We start from the raw sequence: 14,750 nt of genomic DNA, 5'->3' as shown, positions 1-14,750 counted from the left end.
TCATTACATTTTTAGAGAGGCCAAGAATATGATTTTAGGCACAGAGGCACAGAGTGTTCTTCTCGCTAGAACTTTATACAAAATTACATCGATTTATATGTTTTTTTAGGGAATCTTCAACGGGTGATTTTCAAAACTTCATCAGATGCTCAAAGAGCCTGTCAAAAAAAAAAAAATGATCTTTTGCCATTCCTTCTTGGAAACGCAGGGCTTTCGTCCAAATCTATCCTTTATGATGAGACAATTCTCCAGTGAAAATTTAGCTTGAGTTCAAAGCCACACCATTGCGAGGTTTGCATTTATCACAAATTAAAAATGTTATTTCTTGAAGTTGCTCGGTCAATTGGGAACAACTTGACTCGATATTTTTTTTTTTTCATTTTCTGAGGCACAATGTTATCAATTGGACGTAGTTCTGTCAAACGGAACTATATAGCTACGGAACCTTAGGCGCGTCTGGACGCGACGTCCTGGACGCCGGCGGAAAATGCTGCTACCGAGTCGAGGGCAAGAAGACGCTCACATTTTGGAGCACGGCACCTTAGGAGCGGAATCCGTGGATTTTTTCCGCTCTGTCCGCCGTCAATTTCTCGAAATTTCGTTGATCGGACAGTATGCTCTGGGCCGCGAAAATGGCTGTACGCGCTTTTTTTTAGGAGGGTGTGGATTCGATCGACAAAAATCGACTGAAAAATAAAATCGTGAATCGATCGACACCAATCGATGGACAAATTACTAAAAAACGGGTGTCGATTCGATCGACAAAAAATGTGGATCGATAGACGAGAAATAATTGACAATTAAAAGGAAAACCGGTATCTAGTCAATCGACATGAATCGATCGAAAAACCAAAACGTGAACAAATCGACGTAATTCGATCGATTCACAACTTGGTCGATCGATTCACGGGTTTGTCGATCAACTCACAGGTTAGTCGATCGACTCATAGGTTTGTCGATCGATTCACAGGTTTGTCGATAAACTCACAGGTTTGTCGATAAACTCACAGGTTTGTCGATTTATCCACGGTTTTTGTCGATTGATTCACGGGTGGGTCGATCGATCCACGGCTCTTGTCGATCGATTCACAGAATTTTCGATCGATTCGCGGCTTTTGTCGATCAATTCACGGCCTTTGTGATTGATTCGTGGGTTTGTCGAACTAAACACATTTAAAAATCGGTAGGAGAGGCAGCGGACTGAGCGGAATTTCTCGGCGTCTTCGCTCCGATCTGTTCGCGACAGATCGGAGCGTCCTCGATCGGCGTTTTCCGCAGCGTCTCTTCGCCGCTAAGGTGCCGTCCCCGCGCAAAAATCATTAGACAGATTTATCGGCGTCTGGACGCCGCGCCGCGTCCAGACGCGCCTAAGGTTCCGTACCTTATGTGCTCTATGACGTGAGTCCTGTCAAGCATCTATCGTTATGGGTCTCAAGGCTCATGTCTTAGTGCACATACTTCCGTTTGGCAGAAATACGTTCAATTGAAGTTACTCGGAATTTAAGATTTTTGTGGACACTACGATTTAGCAATCAATCATGATAAAGCGTTGAAAATTAGATTTGTACATCGTACATGGTGTCCATTCGTGGCGGGGTGTCATGTCGGTCGATGTCTAAGTCCGCGGGGTTGAACCGACCTTGAAATAACGGAGAAAAGAACGTGGCACGGGTGGTTTGGAACATCTTGTGTAAACTTTGCAACGCTGTATCACGACTGATCGGTAGATCGTAGTGTTAACACATGCCGTAATCCCTGAGCAACATCAACTGATGAAACTGTGCCACGTAAGGTAAAAAAAGATCGATTAAAAATGTTTTCCAACCGCAGAACTTCAAAGTATTAGCGTTTTCTAATTTTATTTTTTAAATGACATTCACGTATAACGAGACGGGGCGGGGCTTCTTGTTATAATATCTAAGTTCAAAGTAACAATGCATTCAATGTTCATAATGAGGCCCTAATACAACTATTCGCACTCTATGGACACGCGTGTTGCAAACGAGAAAACGGAAGGCGTTCCGGTCACTCAAGTCCACGATGTCGTGCTCCTAGCAGCGTGTATCTTGCCGTTACGAGAATTTATCTGATGGCTAATGGAGATGTTGCATGTGTGAGGAATTTGCGATTTGACTGTTGATTCTTATGTAAAAGTTCGCGAGAAACACGATGGTGCCACTGGTTTTCTCTGAAATCAACTCCCAAGCTCAAAAGAAGCTCTTAAGTTGAGTTTAAAATGGAGGGGACATCCCACGCTATCCTGAGAGTCCACCTCTACATCAAGACAAACTCTCCATGCAAAGATAGGGAGCAAATACATTAGCAGGGTTGCCACTTTATTTGGGGACTCCAAAATTGAAAACACAGCAACCCTGCTAATGTATTTGCTCCCTATCTTTGCGTGGAGAGTTTGTCTTGATGTAGAGGTGGACTCTCAGGATAGCGTGGGATATCCCCTCCATTTTAGCCTCAACTTGAGAGCTTCTTTTGAGCTTGGGAGTTGATTTCAGAGAAAGCAGTGGCACCATCGTGTTTCTAACGAACTTTTACATAAAAATCAACAGTCAAATCGCAAATTCCTCACACATGCAACATCTCCATTATCTGGGAACCAAGCAGAGAGGACAGGGAATGATATCTTTGCATCATTATCACATACTAGGGGGCTACGCCCCCTGGCCGCTACGCGGCCCAACCCCCTGAAGGCGCTCCGCGCCATCAATGGGCCGCTTCGCGGCCCTATTTTTACCCTCCTATCGATGTTAGTTTTATTTTTCCCCTAAAAAATTACGATATGAGGTATACTTTACTTTCAGAATGAAATAATTTTTGGTTTTGATGAATGAAGAAACAAATTTTTTTTTTGAAGTCTAACGGACGCGTTTTGGAATGACTGCTTGATGAAATATTGCAGTAAAACAACGAACATTGATAATCAGGTAATAATTAATTATAACTGGAGACGGGGATCGAACCCACACCTTGATCTTAGTGGAAGCATCCGACGTCTTTGACGACTCGGCCACCTCTCGTCTTGTAAGTCGCAGGTACGAATCTTGTGTAGATAAGTGTAGAGCTGATGCGCAGGCTACACAGCTACTGCGCAACCTCCTCGACCACTGCGCATCCTCCCGCGCATAGCGGTAGCAGTCTCGGAGCATTCTGAAAATTCACTCACTATTATAACGTGATTGTAAAAAAACCTGGGTCCTATTTCCAAAATCTGAATAGAGCGGGCTCATCTAGGGCCAATTACCCGTCGATTTACGCAAAAATTATGGAAATCGGCCGGTAGAACGCTCAAACGAACTATGACAAAAAGTATAAATTTACATTGCTTAAATGGGAGAATTCGCAACTTTACCACGTAATATAAAAAAACCTGGGCCACATTTTAAAAATCTGAAAAGAGTTGGCTAATCTACAAACAATTGTCCGTCGATAGCCGCAAAAATCATGAAAATCGGCCCGGTAGAACGCTGGAACTAAGCGTCACCAGTTTCGCAAAATTAGGAGGTCTTGGAGCTTATAGTATAGATAGAGAATAGATGGAAGATGGACGTATTTCCATCAAACGGAACTGTGTGCATTATGACGTGAGCCCTGTTATGCATATGTATATTCTTATGGGTCTCAGGGCTCATGTCTCAATGCACATCGACGGTGAAAGTCGGCAATCACATAACTCGTTTGCGGTGTCTGAAAATCTCCGCCTCTACGTCATTTTTTTAAAGGAGAACAAATTGATATTATTTCTTGAAGTTTTTGCAGAATTTTCTTCGCATTGAGAAGGAAAATCATGACAGTTTTAAAGAATTGTCGTTGAGTAGTTTTCCATCTAAAAAATAAAGTATGACAGGAAGTCTGCGACGTCGCAAACTGAGTTATGTGATTGCCGACTTTCACCGTCGACGTAGTTCCATTAGGCAGAAATACGTGCATTTTAGGATATTATATCCCACCGCCACACCGAGTCGTCACAGCAGCATGTAGCTGCGAGCACTGCTTCATGGGCCAGAATAACCGGAGCGCCTTCAATTTTTAGAATGCAACACGGGTGTCCATAGAGCATGAATAATTGCATTAAGGCGTTACATCATTGTTTTAGGCTCAGATATCATTCCAGAAGCGTTAAGGAAAAACGCCGTATGAACGCTGTAGGGTCGTCAAATTCCCTCCGATTAAATATGAATCTCCTGGAAAATTTTTGACCTTTCATTTTACATTTTTAGTTGGTTTTGTGCGATTGAATCTGATGCTGCTGTTTCAAGGAATTAGGTATGTTCCTAACTGTCTTTCAGATCAATTTTTGTCGGGACAAATTTGGCAACGTCCGAATCTTCATACTGAGTTTTTCCGCCGAGGCAAACTTGCTTTGACGGCAGCCGAGCCCTGCACGGCTGAGACAACTTGTTTGAACTTGGCAATGCCGCATCACGATAGATTGCTGGATCGTAGTTTTAACAACTGTCTCAATTTATGAGTAACAACAACTGATAAACTTAGTTCCCATTAACCCTCTATGACATGAATTCATTTTGGATGCCAGACTCTGGAGGACACTAATCTATTTTGTAGCCTGCATTAAATACATTGAGTATCAATTTTGTATCCAAAATTTAAAATTTTGGGGAATCAGTTATTCAGAAAATGAAAAAAACTAATGAAATTTTTGCACCATCATGCCTCAAAGGAAATATTCAATTTTTAAAAACTCAAAAAATATGTTGTTACGAATCCGCAACGCTTTGCCAAGAATACTAAACAGATCGACTAGGTACAGTTGTTTTTTAAAAATATTTTCAAAACCTGGTAAAAAATGTAAACTTTGTGATGATGTATTGCTAAAACTCGTATTGAACTCAAGCTTATATTTTCACTGGAGGATTGTCTCACCGTAAGGTTTCGTTAGGGAAGGATTTAAAGGGAATTCCTGCGTTTCGAGAAAGAGAGCACTTTTTGGCAGGCTCTTTTGGTGTCTCTAAAAAAATGGGCTTTTCATCTGCAAGATCTTTTTCATCTGCTATTTCAGAAAACTTCATTTTAAAAATTCCGATTTCATTTTCAAACAATTGTCACCGATCTCAAAACACATCACATGCACATCTGATAGCATAAATGATCCATATCCCATATTCATGTGGATCCAAGCCAATTAAGGAGTAAGGTGGAAAACGGCCAAATCTGGGAAAATGGCATTGTGAGATACAAGCTGTTGGACATTTCACTTTCGTGTAACATTCCTTTAGGTCATGCTAACGGTTTGCATGTTGTACCATAGGTTTACCTAAAACCTGAAGTTTAAGTCGGTACAACTGAAATGCCATTTGGCATCATTGGAATCGAGAAATTTTAGAAATATGGAAGGTCTAATTTAGCCGTATTTCTATTGAACAATCTGTTACACAGACACAAGTCGCATTTTGGAACGCTTGTTACTAATACTCTCCTTCCAGTAATTGCATTTTTAGACTGAAAATTTAATTATCTATTTAAATCTATGTTTATATTTAATAGAAATGGAAATTTTGTACACATACTATCAAGTATATATATAATTTTTTTTTTTTTTGTACGTGTCATCGGAACTTGCCGTTTTTCCTCCTTACTCCTCAAGTTGAGTTCGCCTGTTAACTCCGCCTAAAAATCGAATCATCTTGAATATTCAAAATCTGCTCTCCATGGGACTACTAACAAAACCACTAACATTGGTCCAATCAGTCGTTTAAAAGCACCAAGGTAAAGAAACGTGGGAATGGATTTTTCCCCAGTGTCCTGGACAGCCTTCCTGAACGGCGTCTACCTCGGCTGGCCGTCGCCGCTCATGGAGATCCTCTCGAAGCCGAACGGCGCCTTCACGGGCTCGCCGTCGGAGCGGGAACTGGAGTTGATGGTGGCCGCCCTGGACATGGGCACCATCTTCTCGCCGATCCCGTGCTGCTACCTCATCGACAAGTTCGGGCGGCGGCCCCTCCTCATCCTGGTCGGGCCGATGAGTCTCATCGGGTGGCTCCTCGCCTACTTCTGGGGCTCCATGACCTCTCTCTACGCGGTGCGCCTCATCCAGGGCCTCCAGTGCGGCATCGCCAACACCATCGTCCCGCTCTACATCTCGGAGATGGCGGAGCCGCGCATCCGGGGCACCCTCAACACCATCCCCGGAGCCGCCCTCAACGTCGGCGTCCTCTACGGCTACATCATCGGGCTCTTCGGCTCCTACGACGCCCTCACCGCTCTCTGCGTCATCGCCACCGTCCCCTACGTCATCGCCGTCCTCTTCATCCCCGAGACCCCCTACTTCCACCTCATGCGCGGCGAAGAGGACAAGGCCCGGGCGATCCTCGACTCGACCCGGGACGGCCTCGACGAACTCGAGTTCGCCGAGATGAAGCGCTCCGTCGCCGAGGAGATGCAGCAGAACCTGGAGACGAGTCTCCTCACTTCGCCCACCGATCTCCGCTCCCTCTTCACGGTTCTCTTCACCTACGTCGGTGCCACGTTCACCTACTTCTGGGTGATCCCCGAGTACGCAGCGCTGACCATCGGGCGCGGGACCCAGGACAAGATCATGTCCACGAACCAATTCGCGGTTCTTCTCGGTCTCATCACCCTCGCTGGCACGGTGCCGGCCGCCTATCTCGTCGACCGGATGGGCCGCAAGCCCTTGCTCATGCTCTCCTGCGCCTTGACCGCTCTCTTCGCTTTCGCCGCCGCCGTGTATTTCTACGTCCGCGAGAAGGACTTGGCCGACACGAGCGGTTGGGGCTTTTGCATCTGTCTCTTCGTCTCGGGGCTTCTGTGCTCGGCGTCGCTGGGGCTCGGGCAGATGCCGTTCATCCTCCAGTCGGAGTACTTCCCGGCCAGCTCGCGCGCCATCGCCGGAGCCATCGTGTCTGGTGTCGGCGCCGTCTTCAGTGTCATCAGCGCGCTCCTCTACCCGGACACGGCCAAGTCCGTCGGCATGTACTTCAACTACGTCATCAGCGGTGTGGTCGCTTCCCTCGTTTTCGTCTACTGCCACTTCGAGATGCTCGAGACCAGGGGGCTCACCTTCGCTGAGATCCAACGGCGCTTCGTGGCCAGAGCCGAAGGGATCGCCCTGTCGGAGGCGGAGGAGGACGAATGCGCCATGAAATTGCCGCCGTTCAAGTCCGACGCGACTCACACGAAGAAGAATCTGAGTGCGTGTTGACCCTCTTAGCTCCGATTGCCATTTCACAAGTTTGCAAAACTTTTTTTCCTCTACCTATCTAATTCCATGGAAAATATCAATTTTATGTGAAACAAGCTGTCTCGCCAAGAATCGATTGTTTTATATACATTCTAATGGTAGGAAAATGGTGTTCCCAATTTTCAAGAATCACCACTTTACGCAGCAGTACTGCCGTGCTAAGGAAAAAAACCGTATGAATACCTTCAGCCGTTGCCAAATTTCCCTAGACACAATACGGATTTATCGAAAAGTTGTGTATGTTTTTCTTCCAATTTTTCGGACGACTTGTTCTAAAGCCTTGTCTCCACGGGCGTTTCATGGGATTTGTCCCAGGGAAAAATCTCACTTGCGAAGTTGGGAAAAATATTCAGTTAGTCAATACTAATCACATTACCAATTAAGAGTCCTTATGGAGTCCCAGGAACGATTTAAAAAGAAGAAAAAGAAACTTTGTTGTGTTGTTTAACGGGGAAAAATTCCTGCGACTCAAACTTGGGAAAAATTCCATGAAACGTGCCGTGGAGAGCAGGCGTAATTTAATCGAAGGTATCTGAAAATTTCAAGAAAAATATGCATCACTTTCTTTCAAAATACAGTTTTTATCAGGGAAAATTTGGCAACATCGAATGTTCAATCGGCGTTATTCCTATGCACGGCAGAATACTACACAGTTGAGGCAGCTCACCAGTCAAAGCCGCATTACAATTGATTTTTTCCAGGCACGGTGAAATGGGACAAAGTTTCCCGCGGAAAATAGCTCCTAAATTAATTGGCAAGATGAAAAACTCTGTGTACAGAACTGAGTACCTACGCCATGATATTTACACGCAGGAAGGATTTTGTCTGCTTGTGAGCCTCCTAAAATAGAAAATAGGAAAAAAGAAAGAAAAAATAATAATAATCTTCAAATATTGTCTCTAATTAACATATCGACGGTGCAAGTCCGTCACCACATATCTCGGGTTGCGACGTTGCAGACTTCCTGTCATACTTTATTTTTTAAATGAAAAACTACTCAAAGGCAATTTTTAAGAACTGCCTTGAATTTTCCTCTTAGTGCCAAGACATTCCGTGAAAACTTCAAGGAATGATGTCGGTTTGTTCGCCTTTAAAAAAATAAAATAGGAGCGGAGATTTTCCAACACTGCAAACGAGATACGTGGTTGCGGACTTACACCGTCGATATGCTCTTTTTCTTCACAAAATGTCATTATTTTTCATAGCCAAACCTAAAGATTAACGAGACAAATGTCCATGATTTTCTGGATATAGAACACTCTCCAGATATGCCCAGATATGCCATGGCTGTCTTGAAATTCTCAAAATTTAATTCAGGATATTCATTGTTGAAAAGCCTCGATTAAAAAATTCTGCCTTTTGGGGCTTAGGCGAGACCTTGGTATTCTTTGTGAGGAAGATTAATTTTTAAACGTATTTACCAGTGTTTTATAGGTTTTTTGATGATTCAATATAATATAAGTTAGGTTATAGTATAAGTTATAGTAGAGAAATCAACAGGGAAAATTGTGCTCTCAAACTTCCTCTGCAGTAGGTCATTGATTGAGATAAATACGATTGGGCCTCGAAATTATTAATTACATCCAACCGATTAGAAGCCTAGATCTGTATTCTATTGGCAATGGATCCTTTTTGAGTACCTATGTGATTGTGAGCTCATGCGATCTCATTTTAATTAACTCTGTGTTTAATTTGTTTTACTTTTGTTCATGCGTCTTGGTATGCACTTTTGTTGATATTTCCACAGTCTTGCTCGTTTTTTTTCTTTCTCCTACTTTTTTTTTAATTTCTATTCTATGTTGAAAAGCAAAGACTTATCTGTGTTCTAATTGTATTGTGTTTTGCTCAAGATAAATGTGATCTTTTTCTTCAACTTTGCATTGCATTTGACTGCATTTCGTATTATGTGCATGAATAAGGACTTGAGATGTTAACTTCTCATGACTACTTCCAGTGGCGAGGCGTGAAAGATCGATTATCGATATCTCCCTGTTTGAAGCTACGATGAGGAATCGATTATCAAGGTGTTCGTTGCGAACATATTGTTTATTGATGCTTTTCCATAGGTTTAAATAGCAGACCAATCGATGTATCGCAAAGCACGCCGTACGCTACTGACTACTTTTTGCACGCAGAAAAGATTTTTTCGGTGTTCAAAAATTCAATCAGATGAAACATTTTGCAAAATCCCCAATGGTGCCATTGGATTTTCTCTGAAATCAACTTCTAAGCTCAAAAACAATTTTCAACGCTGAGGCTATCGTGGAGGGGATAACGGCTATTGTAGCCATCTTTATTTTCAATAAAACTCCTCATGCAGAGACAGAGCCAAAAATACATTGTAGAGTGAGGTTGTTACTGTCAAGTAAGACCCACGAGCTTCAGGATGGTGATAATTAGCCCACAAGCATGACAACCATATTAGGTATTCAACTTTGTATCTCTGCAATGAGAGTTCAATTAAATGCACATGCACACTCACAAAATAAGTAATGTACTCCATTGAGTACGGTTTCAATTTTGTGAGTTTTCATTGAGCTTGGGCTTTGCTTTTAGAGAAAACCAGATGCATTAACGTGTTTCTTACGGAATTCCACGTAGGCCTAATTTTAATGATGAAATGGACTTATTTCTATCAAACGGAACTATGTAAATTAGGACATGAGCCCTGAGGCCCATAAGAATATATGCATAACAGGGCTCACGTCTTAATGCACATAGTTCCGTTTGACAGAAATACGAGCAAATAAAAAATCCTCACTGCATGTAGGAACACCATTTTGATTATACAAAATCAGCTGTTGGCTGATGAATGTACGGCTCAACGGCTAATTTTGTATAATCACCCAATATTCAATTCTTATCAAGGGAGAAAGATAGGTCACAATGAAATGAGAATTAATTATCCTTCGGGCGCCGCGTTGGGCAGCAGAAAACGTTGAAAATAACGATCTTAATATAAACATAGGATGAACAATGTTGCCCCAAATGAAGTTTTCTCTCTCCGAAAGTAATTATTGAGAATCACTGATTTTGAGGTAGGTTCATCGAACTGATGGGGCACCTTCGACCGTTTTGGGGACAAGCCTGATTGAAATGAGCCCACGCTAATTAGCTGGTTTTTAATGACCTCGTTATTCAATATTGCATGTTTTCAACTGTAATAACATGACTTTCACTGGTTATTCAAAGAAGTTATATCGATTTTGAATAGAAGCATACTCTCTAATCAAAAAGTAGCAATGAATGCAATGAAAAAATAGCATTCAACTAAACTTCGATTCTAAATGCCTGATGAGCAAATTAATTCAAATGAAAATTTTAAGTCTTGCTCGCTTCCCACGAATCATTGATTATATTGATAATCTCATTGTGACTCATGTCATGCTCTCTCTTGTTTTTGTCGACTTCACTGGCGTGGAGTGCATTGCTATAAATCGATTGTTATGCCATTTAAACTTATGGAAAAGGATCGATAAACAAGGTGTTCGCAGCGAACATCTTAATAATCGATTCTTTACCATAGGTTTAAATGGCAGAGCAATCGATACATTGCGATTCACGCCACGCCACTGGTCAACATAGGCATTCGTTTCGACGGTTGCTCTCAATTTCATTAAAGCTGGAGAAAGTTGCGCAACCTTTTATCTCCATCGCGGTGTTTCAAAATTTCCGATAATATTGTATTTTTTCGACGAGGAAGAAAGACAACTTTATTGCTTGAAATGTATACAGAATAGTTCGCTAACAGAGAGGAAAAATCAAAGAAGTTTTCAAGAATCCACGTTGACTTGCCGTCCAAAAAAGAAGAAAAAAAAGTTTCAGGAAGTCTGCAACGTCGCTACCGGAGATACGTGGTTTCGATAATGGATTTATTTCTTATGCAAAAATTTATTTTTGTGTTATTTTGTTGTAAATGTATTATACAAATATATTTTACGCATTATTTTATACACAATTTTCGTAGGTGAGAAATGAACTCGATGTGTTAGAATAAATCTGGCTTTGTCTAATGATGGATTGTCTGTGTCTTCAAAAAATGATTTCGAGTGATTCTCTAAAGCGCGCATTTGCGAGGGTGAGGGGGGGAGTTCTTATGATTAGAAAAGTTACCAAAATTACCAAGTTCCGAAAAATTACAAAAAAAGAACCAACAAAGAAAAACGCGTCTTTTCTTCGATAAAATAAATTTGAAAGCCTGAAATTTCAACAGAAAAGGTTACAGAAATTCTACACGAACCCTGTTTCACTTCTCAGTACTTTTCATCTCGTTGCTGCCTCCTTCCATTTCTGTGAGTGGATACTTTGATTCGCGATACGAAACTCCAGAATTCAGATTTCTCTCATTGTCAAGAGACAAATTAGCCAAGTCAGGAAAAACATGATCCCAGTTTAAATTTTATTCGATTCGTCTTTAACTCGGATTCGGGATTTGAGTGATTATCAGGGGCCTTTCGCATGCTCGTCGGCGCAAATCATACTTAGGTCAGATAAGCTTCCCGATTCGCTTTGTAAGACGCAGACAAAATTAGAACTCACGGCTCGCAATCGCTTGGACTTAAAGATCTTAAGGTTTCTCGTATTATTCTAAAAGATTCAATGTATCGAGGCAAACGGCGCATTTACACTAAATCAGTGGAGTATTACTGAAACCTACAATCGGACGTATTTCTATCAAACGGAACTTTGTGCATTGAGGCATGAGCCCTGATACCCATAAGAATAAATGCATAACAGGGCTCACGGCATAATGCACATATTTCCGTTTGACAGAAATGCGTCCAATTTTACCGTACTGTAGGGAAGAACACCGTATGAGCATTCGAATGTTGTCAAATTTCCTTACAGAAAATATTTATTTTTGAAGAAAGATATGAATATTTTTCCTTGAAATTTTTAGTAATGTTAGATCAAAACTAGCCGTTCTGGGCGCGCTTCGCGCGTCTGTCGCGGCTGGCAAGGAAGCTACGCCCCCTGGACCCCCGACCCCTGGTCACTCGCGTAGCGAGTGACATTCAGTCGCTCCGCGATCCATTCTTCTTAGTAGTTGGATATTTTATCACCATGATACATTTTGGAGGCTCTCAAGAGAAAAATGATTTCGTCTCAGAGATTTGTTACCGGAGTGCCCCATCATTTGCACATTAATAAATATATGGACATGAAGCAATGGTGGGAATTGATCATTTTTTCAAAAACGCATTTGACTGGGAACGTCAGTCCCATCGGGTGGAGGAAAGTGACAACCATGGATCTCCTTCCGTGATTTGACTCGCTGAAATAGCAAAAGTTCATCTTTACTTCTTAAGAAGATTATCGGTGGCGTAAGGGTCTAGAAACTGCTCAACGATACCATAGTTCGAGTTCCGAATCGCTATGAGCTCACCGCTGTTTTTTCTTATAGTTTCACTGCATATAAATTGCTCTGATGCTTTTGTTTTATTCTCTCTGATTGCAAAAGTAATTATATCATCCTCACATCATTTGCTCCCCCTTTCATTTTTCCCTTTTTGTGGCATCTGTGTCCATTTACAAGTAGGTATTATTTTAAAATAGCTATCCCTAAAATACATTTGATGCTTCAAACAGAATCAATTTGTTTTAATGGCATTTCCGGCAAAATCATGGGTTCTCCCAGAGAGGCAGCCTCCCGTCCCTCCCAGACTCTACTGTTGCCAGATAAGTTGCTTTTTCGGCACTTTACCTACCCAATTCAAACCCATGTTAAATATTCACATATACCGCAAAATTTGGCAACCCCTCCGTACTCGAATAAAATATTGAATGAAGTAGGGGGGAGGGGAGAGGCGGGGAAGGGACACTTCCCCTCGAATGAAATAGAGGAAGGCAGAATCAATTAAAAGGTATGGAATCCTTCCAATCCTATATTAATGATACGTACAAAATTCTTTGAAAACCCGGAAGAAAAATATTTCCAAATTTTCCTGAAAATACATGAAGTTCAAAACAAATTTGGCAATATCGGCCTTCTAAGGCGTAGTGGTTGTAGCGCTTGGTCCATGATCGGGACTTCCAAGGTTCGATTCCCGGCCAGGTGACCCGAGTTTGATGGTCTCAAACAACAAGTTACCTGGGGCTGGCTTGACTAGGGACGGAGGTGGGATGGGGTCTAGGGACGGTAAAGCGTAGGATTATCCCTCGTAGGATATTCGAAAAAAAAGAAAGAAAAAAAAATGTTTGAAGGCTCATACGACGTTTTCCCCTAACACGGCGGTATTGAATACCCGCTTAATGATAGCTGAAGTCGGAAAATTCGTATTGTAACGTTGCAAATCTCTATTCATGTTTCATTAAATTTCTTCGACAGAGGAGCTGAACATCTGTATTTCTGAGGCTTTCTGTGAAATTTCTCCTTCCATTAAAAACTATTCATACAAATATCTAATAGATAAAGGATTTTTTTCTTTTCTTTTAAAACATTAAGACGTAATCGTTGTAACTGAGTTACGCTTTTTTTACTTCAGCCATCGCCTTGCGGTATACTATCGGTCACTGACCCACGACAGTGAATCAGTCAGACCGCGTCGTCTGGAATTTGCCTGGTTTATTATAAAGTGCCCATCTAGGTGGGGAAATTATTAAAGTATTTTTTTAAGGTATTCCAGGATCAAAGAGGTTCGTTTCTGTATAGTCAGAGATGGAAAGTGAAATTTCACGTTTTGAAATTTCATGAAATTTCACAAGGCCCGAATAAATTTCAAAAAAATTGAAATTTGTTGATTTTTCAAAGAAATATTGTTACTAAGCCTCGGAAACGGTTCAGATGATCCTCCTGCTGATGCAGCAGAATATGGCCCACTAATGAGATGCTACACCAAAAGGAGGGGGCACAAGGGGGGTTTTAGAGAAAGTTAGCCCTAACCTAACCTCCAAACCAAATGTAAACAGACATGTACCCAGCAAATCGCGTGGCCGTGGACAAGATTATAAGAACATCACACCCTTTTAGAAACGTTTTACTTTAGTACTTTTATGTTTTCAGAGATGTGAATAATGGCGAAAAAGCCGAAAAGCCGTGCTCGAACTTTCATTTTTTTTCTAGAAGATGCTCAACAAACGAAAAGAGTAAAAAGTGCAATATTAATTAGTGTTTACCAAGCATCCAAGGGTGCAGTCGCGTAGTATCCAAGAGGATAGAGAATCCATAACAACCCCAAAAAAAATGTTTTTACAAATAAAATTAAAGTTACTTACGTTTGGAATTACTTGATAAAATTCAAGATGATTGAAAACAATCCATTTTTGAAACTGAGATTTCCGACTCTAAAATATATATGTTGGCAGTTTGGCACTGCTGAGAATAATCTTTATAGTATAATTGTTAAATATGTAGGACATTAAGTTGGTTCAGAAATATACCACTAAAAGTGCCGTTTTTTAGCATTACAATTTTTAGCATCAATTTCTCCAACGTTTCTCAAATAAAAGTCCCCCCCCCCCCCCTCATAAAAAAACTAGTATTTTCATGCCGATGCGTGGAGGAAATTGTTCTTGTGGT

General features: G+C 41.6%; 1 protein-coding gene across 4 annotated transcripts in view; it reads left to right on the top strand.

The window, feature by feature from the left end:
- The window catches only part of LOC109032015 (probable metabolite transport protein CsbC), a 32,007-nt gene that overhangs the window by 5,868 nt on the left and 11,389 nt on the right, over positions 1–14,750 (top strand). For 2 of the 4 annotated variants that reach the window (XM_019043898.2, XM_019043896.2), the window contains exon 3: positions 5,772–9,104. The exons of the other annotated variants lie outside the window; for them this stretch is intronic. In XM_019043898.2, the coding sequence (XP_018899443.1) occupies positions 5,772–7,192 (1,421 nt within the window). In that variant the 3' untranslated portion in view covers positions 7,193–9,104. Of the gene's footprint in view, positions 1–5,771; positions 9,105–14,750 lie in introns of those variants that run through there. 4 annotated transcript variants of the gene reach the window in all.

The sequence above is a fragment of the Bemisia tabaci genome, chromosome 2, assembly GCF_918797505.1.
Source record: "Bemisia tabaci chromosome 2, PGI_BMITA_v3".
NCBI lineage: Eukaryota > Metazoa > Arthropoda > Insecta > Hemiptera > Aleyrodidae > Bemisia > Bemisia tabaci.
The sequence above is the reverse complement of the archived record's forward strand: the minus strand, read 5'-3'. Positions and strand labels throughout refer to the sequence as shown.